General features: G+C 52.2%; 1 protein-coding gene across 1 annotated transcript; it reads left to right on the plus strand.

The window, feature by feature from the left end:
• The first annotated feature begins 312 nt into the window (after positions 1-312).
• Positions 313-2,596, plus strand: LOC121660465 (zinc finger protein OZF-like). The gene is made up of 2 exons (XM_042019829.1): positions 313-620; positions 795-2,596. Exons 1-2 carry the CDS (start codon positions 599-601, stop codon positions 1,967-1,969), a joined length of 1,197 nt encoding a protein of 398 aa, XP_041875763.1. The 5' UTR covers positions 313-598; the 3' UTR covers positions 1,970-2,596.
• The last annotated feature ends 11,526 nt before the right edge of the window (positions 2,597-14,122 follow it).

Consider the following 14,122-nt stretch of genomic DNA (forward strand, 5'->3'; position numbering starts at 1 on the left):
TTTTTTTGCAGGGGGATGTTTGGAGAATGAAGAACTCCAAAGCTGAGCAGAAAATGCCCCTTGGGGGGACATTGGGGGGTCCCAGTGGTGGCTGCTGGCAGAGGCAGTCTGGAGGAGCAGAGCCCTGTGACCCCCAGGACCCCAAAGTGGGGAGCCCAGAGAGGGGGGAGCGCCGCGATTCACAGGACCCTCAACAGCCTGGAGAGGGGCAGGGGGGACTCCTTGGAGCCCATCACCCCCAGTATTCCTAAGTGGGGAGACGGAAGCGGGGGGAGCTTTGTGGATTCCTGGGACTCCCAGCAGCCTGGGGAGGGCGGGGACCAAGTAGACAGGGGGACTCCCAATACAAGCGTGACCCCCAGCAGCTGGGACAGGGGGAAACCCCGAACACCAAAGAGGAGGGCAGAGACAGGGAACTCCTGGGAGGCTTTTTCAGAGCAGATTTTTATGGACACACAATGCCTGGTGACTTCTAGAGAGGGACTTGGGCAGAGAAACCTTCAAACTCAACGTGCTCATCCCTTGTTTTCCCCCAAACAAGGATTTCCCATTCCCAAGCCTTGGCCAGATATAGGAGGAGGCTGCGAGGAAGAGGAAGATGCCCCGGGACACCCAGGCAGGTGAGGAGGAAGTCACTGCCCCTTTTCCCTCTCTCCTGCTCCATCTCCCAGCCCAGCATTGCCCCCGGCTGCAGGACAACCCCGCTGCCGACACCGTCCTGCTGGGACGGACTGGGGGGATCTCCTTGCCCTTCCCTGTGGCACGGAGGCAAATCCCATCCTCTCCTTCCCCAGACAAGGAGCTGAGGATGGAGCCCAGGGAGGACAAATCCCTGCAGCAGAACCTGGTGGAAGAGGCCGTTTTGAGCAGCTCCCTGGCACAGGAATCCAATGGGGAGGAAAATGCCCGGAGATGCCACAGGAGGAGGGGCTGCAAACCCAGCCCAGGGTGCTCTGAGGAGGAAAGACCCACCCTGTGCCAGGAAGGTGGCTGCAGATCGAGCCGGAGCTCAGATCTGGTGGTTCACGAGCAGCTTCACGCTGGGGAGAAGCCCTACGAGTGTGGGGAATGTGGGAAGAGCTTCAGCCACAGCTCCACCCTGCTCCGCCACCAGATGATCCACACTGGGGAACGGCCCTATGAGTGTGGGGAGTGTGGGAAGGGCTTCAGATGCAGCTCCACCCTGATCCGCCACCACATGATCCATACTGGGGAACGGCCCTATGAGTGTGGGGAATGCGGGAAGGGCTTCAGAGACAACTCCACCCTGCTCCGCCACCAGATGATCCACACGGGAGAGAGGCCCCACGAGTGTTCCGAGTGTGGGAAGAGGTTTCAGACCAGTTCCAGTCTCCTCCTGCACCAGCGGATTCACACAGAGGAGAGGCCCTTCCGCTGCCCCGACTGCAGGAAGGGCTTCACACAAAACTCCCACCTTGTCAGACACCGGCGCATCCACACTGGGGAGAGACCCTACGAGTGTGAGGAATGTGGGATGAGCTTCAGCCGGAGCTTCCACCTCATCCGCCACCAGATGATCCACACTGGGGAACGCCCCTACGAGTGTGAGGAGTGTGGGAAGAGCTTCAGCCAGAGCACCAACCTGATCTTCCACCAGAACATCCACACTGGGGAAAAGCCATACAAGTGCTTGGAATGTGGGAAGAGCTTCAGCCAGCGCGGCAACCTGACCGTCCATAAAAAGATCCACACTGGGGAGAAGCCCTACGAGTGTTCCGAGTGTGGGAAGAGGTTTCAGACCCCCTCCAGTCTCTTCCTGCACCACCAGATTCACACAGAGGAGAGGCCCTTCCGCTGCCCTGACTGCGGGAAGGGCTTCAAGCAAAACTCTGGCCTCATCATCCACCGGCGCATCCACACCAGGGAGAAGCCCTACGAGTGTGAGGAATGTGGGAAGAGCTTCACCCACACCTCTACCTTGACCAGACACCAACGGAGGCACCAGTAAGGGAAGCCCTGCAAGTGCCCCGACTGTGGGAAGAGCTTCGTGCCCTGCTCCAACCCCATCCCTTTTTGGAGGAGCCACACTGGGAAAAGCCCTGGTGGCCCACATTCCCTGTGATCCATATTGGGAAGACCCCTGGCTGGTTATCCTTTTATTTTGGCCCTAATTGTCTTCTGATTCATCCTCATCACTTAAAAACACCCAAAATAGGACTAAAAAGAAAGAAATTGATCACAGATGTTTGAAGTCCCACCATTTCACAGGTATTTGAGGGGGAATTTAGGGTTTGGGGACATATTCTGGAGTATTTGTGGGTTCTTGGGGGATTTTGGGCAGTGTTCTCCATCTCTTTGCACTCCAAAAGCCAAGAGGGATCACCTCAAAATGACTCAATCCCACTGAAAACAATTCAATCCTACCCCAAAAGGGCTCAATCCCACCTCAAAATGGCTTGTTCCCACCTCAAAAAAACTCAGTCCCATGCCAAAATTACTCGATTCTACAGCCTCCAGGGTGAGATGGGGTTGAAAGGTGACTGGGATCCAGATTTGGAGGGGTGGGATCAGGATTGTGTAGGGCTGGCTCTGTGGGTGGTGTTTTGATAGTAAATAAAACTTTCAGAATGACTGACTTCTGTCCCATTCATTTTCAGTCCGTTCCAGTTCTGTTTTCAGACTGCCACCTTCTCAGCTGACTGTGTTTGTGTCCTCCTTTCTCTTCTGCCTTTCTTTGCCCGCTCTGTTTCTCTCACAGTGTCTCTCTTTAGCCAGGGCAGCTCCCAGCCAAAGACCCTCCCCTGATTTTGTTCCCAGTCCATGAGCTACGACAACCATGGGTGAAGTTACGACGGCTGGCAGTGAAATGTCACTGTAAGATCTTGCTCCACTTGGCTTTCGACCCCTTCTCAAGAGCTTTGCCTTCAAGGGCAGGAACATCTTTTCCTTGCTGGAACCTGGAACTCCAGACCCTTGGAGTGTGTGCCATGGATCCCAGAGGGGCATTCCTGAGGCTCCCAGGTTGCTGGTTCTGCTGTGCCTCCCGCGGGCAGGGGCAGGTGACAGGTGACAAGGTCCAGCAGCTCTGCTGGTTGTGCAGTGTCACAATGGCCCCTCTGGTTCCATGAGGCTCCTCTGTGAAACAATGAGCCCTTGGTTCCAGGAGGTTCCACGGTGTCACAAAGATCTCCTTGGTTCTGTGAGGAGCACAATAGCTTTGCATAAACACTGAGCAACCCCTGCCTGATACACCTGGGCACATCTGTCTGCATCCCAAGGAGGGGTTAAAGATGAGAATGGCACCAGCAGCTTCCACCTGCAGCAGAGATCAAGGCAAAGGACGGGAACAGAGAATTCTGCTGCAAGACTCAGAGAATTCTGCTCACAGAGATCACGTTTGGTCATGCTGTCCCTTGTAGAAAGGTGACATCATTCCAGGCAGCCTGTACTGAGCATGCGGTTGCGAACGGGGTTTGTTGTTTAGGAAACCTGCTCAGGCTTTTCCATTCTTTCCTTACAAACAGGAAAACTTCTCTGGGGCCTGTGTGCAGGCAGAGCCCTGAGGAGAGCAGGTGGGACATGGTGCAGTGGGCTGGGACAGCCAGCTGCAGAGCTCAGGGACAAGGTTCTGATGCAGGGAACAGAGATATCAGTGCCAGGTGGGCGATGTCAGACACGGTGAGGTTGGGGGTGAGGAGCAGGTTGTCCAAACAGTATCAGCCTTCAAAGAGCTCATTCTGCTACATGCCCAGACCTCCTAAGGAGACATTCAGCATCCAAATTAATTGGAGAATGCTTCTATCACCTCTTCTCTGAACTGAAAAATAATTTTAAAAACTTCCTTTATTAAAACAAGAAAAAGTCACGAGGTGCACTTTGAAATCTTCCTCCTTAACAGAACTCCAAACTGACTCCAGTGAGCTGTAGAAGCCCTGAATACTTGAAGACAATTGAAGGAAGAGAAAGAGCTCCTTCAGGCTTTCTGTATTTTAATGAGCCCCACAGTGGATTTGGGGCTGAGTCCAGGACCCTCAGGGACTGAGAGAAGGCTGAAGAAGCTGCTCAAGGAGTCAGAAGCAAAACTCCAAGTCCCTTGGAACACCAATGGGTCCCACTGAGGGCAGGGACTGCCAAAGCCTCCCCAGGGACTTGTGAGAGCAGATCCTTGAGCTCTGCCAGGATTGCAGGGAGCTAAAGGCTCTGAGCAGGGAGCTGCAATGCTGAGAAAGCCCTGGACTGGTTGGAGGAAGCAGAAAGGCCCAGCCCTGAGCCCAGGCCTGGCACAGCAGGGCCTGTCCCTCCCGGGTGGCTCAGGGCTGTTTTGGGGCAGTGGGATGTGAGGGGGAGGAAGGACAAATGTCATAAAACTGCAACCCCGGCCAGCCTCTTCAGGGAGGGTGAGGGAGAACCAAAGTGCAGCCCCTCAATGGAAAGTTCCTTCTGTGGGGCTTCCAGAGGCAGTCCCAGAGTCCAGGGGACAAAGCCCTGGGTGCCTCTGGCCCTGCCCAGCCCTGCCCAGCCCTTGGCCATCTGTCCTGCAGGCTGCTGCTCCTCTGCCCTGGCCGGCTGCACACACCCATCTCGCTGTCCCCCCAGCATTTGTCACCCCGGCATTTCTGTGCCCTCCCTGGGGTCCCTGCACCCAGCGCTGCCGGTCCGTGGCACACAGAGCCGTGGCAGGAGCCGGGCCCTGCCAAGGGGCTTTGGAGCAGGGTGGTGGCTGCGATTGCTTCTGACCTCAGCAACTGCTCCTTCGATAGTTCCATGGAAATGGAGCACATCAACACTGCTGTGCATTGTCCCTGCTGAGGGTCAGACACTGTCAGAGCACATTCCCTGCCTGTAGAATTTGTGCCCAACCCAAGCACTGCACTTACGTCTCCAGCATTGCTTTCCAATAAAAACAGGGGAAGGCAAACTATGTGCAGCTCATGGTATTTCACAGTGTCTAAAACTGGCTAAGCCATAGATCTTAGAGGTGAGATCCATTTGGAATTCATGGGATGGAGAAGCAGTGCAACATGGAAAAGCGGAGCACAGAAATAAAGAGAGGAAACATCTTGGATTGTTTCTTTCTATTTTCATTTCACTTCTGGAAAGCTGTTTCAGTTATCCAGGAATCTCCTCCACAGTCCTGTCTGCTGTTTTCAAGAACCTTTCCTGGAGAACGAGGTGCAGCTCCTGTCACAAGATGTGCCACCAACTGCAGTTTCTCTTGGCTTCCCACACTGTGAGTGCAGCAGGACTTTTGCAGCAAAGCAGGACGAATGTTTGGAGAACTTTACAACTTGTCCTTTCTTTTACTTGTGGGCTGGGCAGTTGTGCCATCGGTGAGGTTTTCATTGTGGCTGTTGTAACCTAAGAAACCAGGAGGTGGCACCAGGACTTGTTTAGGGAATGTGACCCTGACTGAACTCAGAGAAAGAATCTCCAGGACACTGTGGGAGCTCCCCGGGCTGGGCTCAGGTTCCCGCTGGGACTCTGCAGCAGGCTGGGCTCCAACTGGCATCAGCAGCAGCTGCAAACACCTCTGGGCATCTCCATTTTCTGCTGCTCAGAGGAAGCCATGAAGCGAGTCAAGCAGTTCTGGGGGATTTTTTAGTTGTATTTGACACTCCAGAGGAGATTTCTGTGATGGGCTCTGTAAGTTGATTCTATTTCAACAGCACCAGCAACAGGGCTGTGATTGAGTGCTGTGAATCAGGCCTGTGTGGCTTTAATTCTCCTCAATTGGTGCCCAGGGACTTGTGAGCATTTCAAGATCTCCTAATCATGATGCCTGCAACAAAAATACTGAGTTCACTGTCACAAAATCACCGTGAGTAGCACCGATCGAAAGAGGCAATTGCAGTTTTACTGATAAAATTCCTGTGGCAACCAGAAGAGGGGTAAGAGCAGCCGCGATCTCCAATTCCCAAGGTGAAGGCAACAACAGCCCCGTGCTGTCAGCTCAGGGGGAGTAAAACGGTGCTGAGAGCAGCGCTGGAAGCCGATCCTTCCTTTCTCTGAAGGCTGGCTCAGGGCAGCACAGCCGGGCCCTGAGGAATCGGGGCTGTTTGGGGGTGATGGCTGCTCTGCTCCAGAATTCACCTGGAAAAAGCCCTTGGGAAGCCGAGGCGGGAGCGGGCGGGAAGGGCCGGCGCTGCTGCTGCTCGTGCCCGGGAGCCCCGGCCGGGCCGGCGCCCGCTGCGCTGCGGCTCCTGCTCCTGCCAGAGCCGGGCGGGACTCGGGGACAGGGAACGGGCCCGGGGGACAGCAAAGGCTCGGGGGCTGCAGGGATGTTTGCGCTCGGGCCAGCGCCGGCACAGAGCTTCGCCCTCGGCATTAACCCCGAGGGAAACGCTGGGGAAAGGCTCCATTTCAGCCTTTCTTTGCTCGTCGCTGTGAAGTGCCCGAAATAAAAGGAGAACAAGCAGGGCCCGACCCCTTCTCCTTTGAGAGGAGCCCGTGCCTGGGGCCGTGAGGGGCAGTGAGGGGCCATGAGGGGTGTGGATACAAATATGCATCTAGCAAGAATTTCTCTTGCTTCTTTCCAGTCCCGTGAGATATTTTTCTCTCTCACAGAAGATATTAGTAGAGTTCTATAAACTATGAACATCTGCGACCTTGCAAAGCTTTGTTTATAGTACAGTAGAAAAATATTTTGACAATGGATGTTTTAGGATTTTAGTCAATCACCCCAAGGGGTGGCTGATCCTTTGTCCCATTAGACTATGAAGAAAAAAGTCTCTAAGAGAGTTGTAAAATAATTAAATAAAGGAATCTTGCTGCACAATTCCTGCCTGCTGGATCTTCTCCTCCCTACCACTGCGGGATACCATGATAGAGGGGCTGTGAGGGGCATTGAGGGGCTGTGAGGGGCTGTGAGGAGTCTCAGCCCTGGCAGGAGGGGGTCCCGCCATGTCTCCGGGGCAGGGCAGCCGTGAAGGCAGCCGTGGCAGCAGAGTGGGCTTGGGGCACCTCTGGGAGGGGATGAGACCCTTTCCCAGCTCCAAACCACACCAAAACATCCATAAATGGGACTTTCCATCTTTAGAATCCACAGGCAACTTGGAAGTAACTGTACAGCTCAATCCCACTGTGAGAAGGAAGGAAATCTTCCCAGTGAAGTGACATCCAGCCATTATTAATAATGTATAAGATTTAAAAGTATAACACTAATAAATAATACTAATAAATAATAGTAACCACAATAACAATAAATAAATCTCCAAATCCCAACACACACAGCACTGCAGCAAAAGAATGAACCTCATTTTCCTTTACTGCCTCAAGGCTCATGAGAAATAATCCCATTAACTTTCTCTTCCTCCTCCAGATAAACGAGGCCGTTTTTGGTGTTTAATACAAGCTACAACTGAGGGCAGAGTGAAGAACAGGGAGCCATCTCCACTTGCCATGTCAAACCCCGCAGGTCATAGACAGCTGTTGTGGCACAATCCCTTATCACCAAAAGGCACAACACTGTCAAGTTCTGTCCGTGTGATGCTTTGCTTCTACAAAAGAAAGCTCCTGGTTCAGGGTCACTTTCACTGCTCAACCAGACACCTTGAGATCTAAAAAAGTGCTTTCCCTAATGCCAGAGTGTAAGAAATCAAGTTTATTCTTTTCTGCTGCACTCACAAGCTACTCATTAAATAGCTGGTGTCTGCAAAACATCCCAACCGATGCACTGATCAGGGTTCTGAGTGCACATTGCCCTGAACAGGCTCATCAGGGAATGAAAACAATTTTACAATTAATTCATTGTACACAGGAGTGGCTCAGGATCATGTTCTTTGGGCACTTTTCCCTCATATTCTTTGGGCACTTTTCCCACTCCTGCCATTATTGCTACCTAAGCTCACTGCATCTGCAAAGTAACAAAAACTCCTTAGTTTGTGTATTTAATGATACTGTGTTAGTAATAAACCTCACAGCCAAACATGGAGAATTAGTGAATATCAATACCTGTTTCATTGTATATTGAAAACACATTCATATCAAGCAAGTCGGTGTGAAGCCATGTGGTGAGGATAATTCTGGCAAGAACAGCCATTTTTACACACCTGTGTTCTGTCAGAAGCACAGACTTACAATTCCTCCTGCACCTGGATCAGAGGGAAGAGCCTGGTTCTCCGGGACACATTCCATGGGGCCTGGAGCAGCAGTCCAGTGCCAGCGATCCAGGGACCCCAGGGTACAGTGGTGGCAAAGGGCGTTTTGCAGCAGCTCTGAAGGGTCTGGGAAAGCAGAACTCCTGCAACATGATCTGGGCTGGTCTGTAAAATATCGTTCTGATTCACAGAGGTCGACTGAACAGCGGGATACTGCTAAGAAAGCATTCCTTTATCACAGGGTGATCCGCCTTGCATGCGACCGCCTCAGCAGTTTTCTCACGAGTTCCTGTATCCTTTACACCACGAGACTCCCTGAATTCCCCCCAAAGTCCTGCTCGCTCCGTACCTCATCCACACGCACTGTCCACTGTCCGGAACCACAGCTCCTTTCGGGGGTCAGTTCCATGTGAGCAGTTCTTGATACCAGGAACCCACCGAAGCTGCTCACTCACTCCCCTCTGCAGCCGGACAGAGGAGAGAAAATTTTACAGAGGGTTCATGGGTTGAGATAAGGACCAGAAGAGATCACTCATCAAAGATCTTCAAGGGTGAAACAGGCTCGACTTAGAAATATAAAGTGAGTTTATTACTAACAGAATCAGAGCAGGATAATGAGAAGTAAAATAAGCCTTTAAAAAAAACACCTTCTCCCCACCCTTCCTCCTTCCCAGCTCTACCTCCTCCCCCAGCAGTGCAAGGAGATGGGAATGGGGGTTATGGTCAGTTCATCAGCCGTGGCTTTTCCTGCTGCTCAGGAAGAGGAGTCAGTCCCCTGCTGCGCCATGGGCTCCCTCCCACAGAGCACTGTTCTCCGTGAACTTCTCCAATGTGAGTCCATCTCACGAGCAACAGTTGCCCTCAAACTGCTGCAGCGTGGGTCACTCTGCCACAGGGTCAGTCCTCCAAGGACAGGCTGCTCCAGCCTGGGAGCAGGGCCCCTCTCTTTTTGGGTCTCCCACAGGGTCACAGCCTCATCCCAGGCATCCCCCTGCTCTGGTGTGGGTTCCTCCTCCAGGGGCTGTGGGTGGATCTCTGCATCCCTGTGGATCTCCAGGGGCTGTGGGTGGATCTCTGCATCCCTGTGGATCTCCAGGGGCTGTGGGTGGATCTCTGCATCCCCATGGATCTCCAGGGGCTGTGGGTGGATCTCTGCATCCCCCATGTATGGCAGCTGGTGTGGGGTCAGTAGCTCCGACCGAGGAAGCTGTGACCAGTCTGGAGAGATGGTCCCAAAAGAGATCGTCTTCCCGAGGCCCAGTGTCTTCCCTCAGCTGCTAGCTGGAGGGCCCGTGCAGAGGCTGTCAGCTCTTTAGTGATTGTCAGCTTGTGATTTGAGCTCAGCTCTGCAGGGCAGCCTCCAATCCAGACCAGGGAGAGAGAGACGAGAGGCCCATATAGCTGTTCTGCACAAGGTAGCTTTATTAGTCCGGTGAAGGGGAGGCCAGGGACAAGCTCGCTCTGCCCTCACAGGGGCAGGGGGCTAGCTCTTATAGGGATACAGGGGGTGGGTGTCAGAAGGTAAGGGCCAAGGGGTTACAAAGGATCTGCATAGGGTCTCCCAGAGGATTCTGGGTTTGTCTTCTTCTTGTCGTAACTGCAAAGTAGCTGCCTTTCCAACGGAGTTCTGCTGGGAGGTTAAGCACTCTCCTTATCTCAGCAGACATCCTTCCAGGGCGGGGGCTGGGCATACCCCACAACTCCCCCTTCTGTATTTATTAAAAAGGCATTCCCAGCAGCCTTTCTGCAGCAATGTAGGAGGCATGAGAACATAAGTAACACGATAATAATTACAATGAATACCCACAAAACTCCCTTAATCAAAGATGCAATCCATCCCGTTATTCCCCATCGTCCAAAAAGGTCATTGACCCAGTCTAGGCTCTTATCTACTTTTAGGTCTTTTACTAGTCCTTGTAGTCTCTGGATGTTCACCTGGATGGATATTGAGTGTGAAGAAATATTGAAGCAGCACATCCCTTCAAAGTCTTGGCAGCCATGTCCGTGGGCAAGCAGTAGGTAGTCTATTGCTGCTCGATTCTGTAGGGTTGCGTGTCTGGTAGTCTCCTCATCTTTCACTCAAGGTGGCAGACGTTGCATTGGCCTGTTTGCTTAGCCAGCACCCTAGGTGACTGATATCCCCAAGGGCTTTGAGTGCAGCTAACCAAGGAGTGAACACTGAAACTGCGACCTGTTCAGCCTTATTCCAATTGTAAATGTGGCTGTCTGTCACAGCTTTCGTCAAACTCAGCAAAGGATCTCTTTTGACGTGTTGATATGTTTGTTTGTCTCCAATTATGTAATAATTGGAGATTTGGGGTGTGGGTAGAAAGCTTGCCAAGGCTACAGGGGCCTCCTTGGAGATGTGAGGGAATCCCGGCCCATACTCTGTCACCACAAAGGAACACTCCCTGGGGTAACACTTTTGGGTGGAGAGTGGACACAGAGAGTACGTGACTGGTGTAATTGCACCAGTCCTGACTATTATAGGCTTTGTTAATTGGTGATATGTCTCTTCTGTATGTGTTTTTTGCCTGGTCAATTCCTGGCCAACGTTGGCTTTGCTGTCTAAAATAAAATTTGACCCAATATGTTGCTTTGGAGGACCCCAGCAGATTCAGTTCTTGGGGTTCATCTCGAGCGTTTGGCAGAATCTTTGTCCACTCATCCCAAGTGTCTACCGGGTTGGGACTCTTACCTGCAAAGGAGCTCTGGGTTAGTGATGGGCCAATCATCTGCTACTAGAGGAATTCCTACCAGACACGTAGAGAGTGGGTTGTCTACACTGCCCATGAACAGGCACAGATTGTCTTGATTGAGTGTCTTTGCTAGGGTCACCCAAATATTATGGCTAGGCTGTGGGACAAGCCAGCTGAAGCCATGTGATACAGCGAAGAGTGTCCAGGCAGCAGTGAGGACAGCATCAACATAGATAAATTTCATCTTTGGACAGGGATGGGGCTTCTGAGAGGGAATATAAGTGAGATTTGTTAGCTTTGTGGTGAGAGGGGAGGTTTTAGGTTTTAAGGAGGTTTGATGCGGGAGGTAAACGAACATTAACAAACCACCCCTGGTGCAGTTGGAGACACCTGGTCTGGGAAAAGATTGATGAGAGACTCAAAGAATGAGGACCTAATTAACACCAAAGGCAAAGGGATCAATAACCAATAGGAAATTGAATACTAAGAATTATGTCATTTAAGATCAATGAACATGAATTTCTTTGGATTTTGTCTGTATAAAGGTGTGAAAGGTCTAGTAAAGAACCATGTGTGATGGAATGCTTTTCACTGCACAACCTGGGCATGAGTGGATGGAATGATTTCTATTGCACATACTGGCCAGAATAACATCCTGGCCAGAATAAATTAATGCCTAAATTCTCTGACACTGAAGAGATGTTGTTGGAGAGTTTCTGTTTTTCATGCAGTTTCGGTGACAGTCCCACTGAAGTCAATCACCAACACAGGCTCCTCATGGACTCCTTGGAAGAGAGAATTGGAGGCCATGATTGCAGAAACTGCTCAAACACTCAGTGTGGAAAGCAGAAAGTTCTTTAAAAAAAGTGAAGTAACTCGAAGCATTAATGAGCCCCAGTGAGTGTTGTTACTGACAAAGGCTCTCAATGGACTCATTAGAGCAGATAATTGGGGGCCAGGATTGCACAAAGCTCTCAGAGACTCCCAGGCAAAAGCCAAAGCCAAAGTCCTTTGAAAAACCTGCAGTCCTTGGGAGCATTCAGGAGCCCCCCAGGGCCATTCCTGACCAAGGCTCCCCAGGGACTCATTCCAGCAGATCCCTGAGGCCAGGAGTGCAGGGAGGCAGAGGCTCTGTGCAGGCAGCTCAGATGCTGAGCAAAGCCTGGGCTGGGTGGGGGCAGCAGAAAGGCCAAGGCCTGAGCCCCAGCTACAGAGAAGGCAGATCCTGTCCCTCACCTGCGCCTTGCTCAGGGCTCTGCTGGGGGCACTGGGATGTGGGGGGATGCTGAGGGCAGGACAAGGGGCTGACAGTGCCCAGCCTTGCTGGGGCTGTGCCAGGAGGCCCCAGTGCCTCAGCACAAGGTGTCTCCTCCCAGCCCTTGGTGGCACAGACGCTGCTGTGCCCCAGGGCAGCGAGACTTGGCTTCTCCTGGGCACTGCCAGCCCTGCCAGGGCCCTTGGTCATGTCCAGCACAGCTTGTTCTGCGCTGTCCCACAGCTGCTGCTGTGTCCCTGCAGGTTGCACACTCGCATCTCGCTGCCCCGCCAGCTCTGCCCTGCCACTGCCAGCCCTGGCCTGAGCTGTGCCCACCCTCACCCTCTGTGCCTTGGACACACACACATGCCCTGAGCTCATCCTCCCTCTGGATGCTTCTTCTGCCACAGCGCTGCCCTGGGACGGACATTTGGACATTTCCTCCTCCTCATGCCCAGTGTTGCCCTGCCCAGCTGCTCTGTGGGGCAGTGCGTGTCTCTCCTGCTGTTCCCTCCCTCCCAGGAAAGCTGCACCATGTGGGGCACGGCCCTTCCAGCAGCTTCCCAACCCCTCAACCTTGTTGGGCCCTTTCACCTGAGCAGACAGCAGCAGCATCTCCATGCTCTGCCCAGCATGCTCCTTTCGTCACCAAGCTGCAGGAAAATAGGAACTGTCCAACACCATCTTTGAAGTGTTAGAGAATCAGGCCCTGTGGAACCAACGAGCCCTTGTGACACAGGAGGATCTCGTGTAACCAAGGGTCAGTTCTGACACTGCAGATCCAGAGAGATCCTTGTGACGCTGTGGAGCCTTGTGGAACCCTTCTGCCCTGGTCTCTGAACCATGGAGAATCTTGTGACACTGTGGGGCCTTATGCAGCCGTGGAGACCATTGTGACACTGTGGGGCCTTATGCAGCCATGGAGACCATTGTGACACTGTGGGACCCATGGAACCAAGGAGACCATAGTTACACTGTGGGCCCCATGGAACCATGGAGATCATTGTGAAACTGTGGGGGCCATGGAACCAAGGGACCATTATGATGTTATGGGGCCTCATGGACTCAAGGGACCATTACGACACTGTGGAGCCGCATGTAATGAAGGGTCCATTCTGACACTGCAGAACCAAGGACACCACGGTTACACTGCAGGGCCCCATGAAACCATGGGACCATTGGAACACCCTGTGGCCTCATTCTCTTGAATTTCAACAGATCTGAGGGATGGCAGGACCTGCAGGCAGCACTGAAGGATTCTGGGGCGAACCTTTGATCCCTGGTCCAGAGAAAATCAGAGAAAGACTCCAGTAAGATAAAGGCACTCTTTACTTTCCTTTGCTTTTCTTTACTTTTGCTTTACTTTAATTTATAGGTGCAAAGTGCTAGCCTGCCTGTAATGGTAGTGATGATTGTTGCCTGTAAGGTGCAGCAAAAGCTTTGCAGGGTTTGGTTCAAGGTCCCCAAGGTTGGAACCGGGAAGTGTTCGAGTCCCTTCTGAGAGAAGGGGTTGAGTCTTTGTGCCATGACTGCCTGGTATCCATGGCACAAGTGTGTTCTGGTGATGCCTGTGAGAGCCACCTAAAACACAGAGACTGGACAAAATAAGAGAATAAAGGTAGGTATTTATTTGAAGGGCCTTCAAAGTGACACCCTGGGCAGTCAAAAGGCTAGACCCAAGATGGACCCTGGGTCAGGGGTGCTTCAAACTTTAATGAGTTTGGTTCATTTGCATATTAGGGTTAATTCTCCAAATATAACCTCAGTTCATGATGTAATTACCCCAAGTTTGCCCCCGCTTCAGAGGCTTTTCGTTTACACATTTTGTGGCCTGGTGTCCTTGATGTGGAAACCTAGTGTCGCAATACAGGGGAAACCCAGACGCTCAATATGAGTGATCAGCAGGAATCCAATTTATTGATTGTACCAAAACTCCTTATATACTAACAATAATAGGCTTTATGCATATTCGTAACGGCGCATTCTAAGTGGTTCACGTCAACTAAGCTGATCCTAAACCCCTCCTTAGACCCCCTTTCGTGGTCAGCAGTTCTGCCTTTTTCTCTGGCCTTCTAACCACAGATGTCCATTGTTTTGCTGCCAAAACCTAA

This window comes from Corvus kubaryi, unplaced genomic scaffold (assembly GCF_017639235.1).
Source record: "Corvus kubaryi isolate FWS band 111438036 unplaced genomic scaffold, C.kubaryi_AGA036_p1.0 36141, whole genome shotgun sequence".
Classification (NCBI taxonomy): domain Eukaryota; kingdom Metazoa; phylum Chordata; class Aves; order Passeriformes; family Corvidae; genus Corvus; species Corvus kubaryi.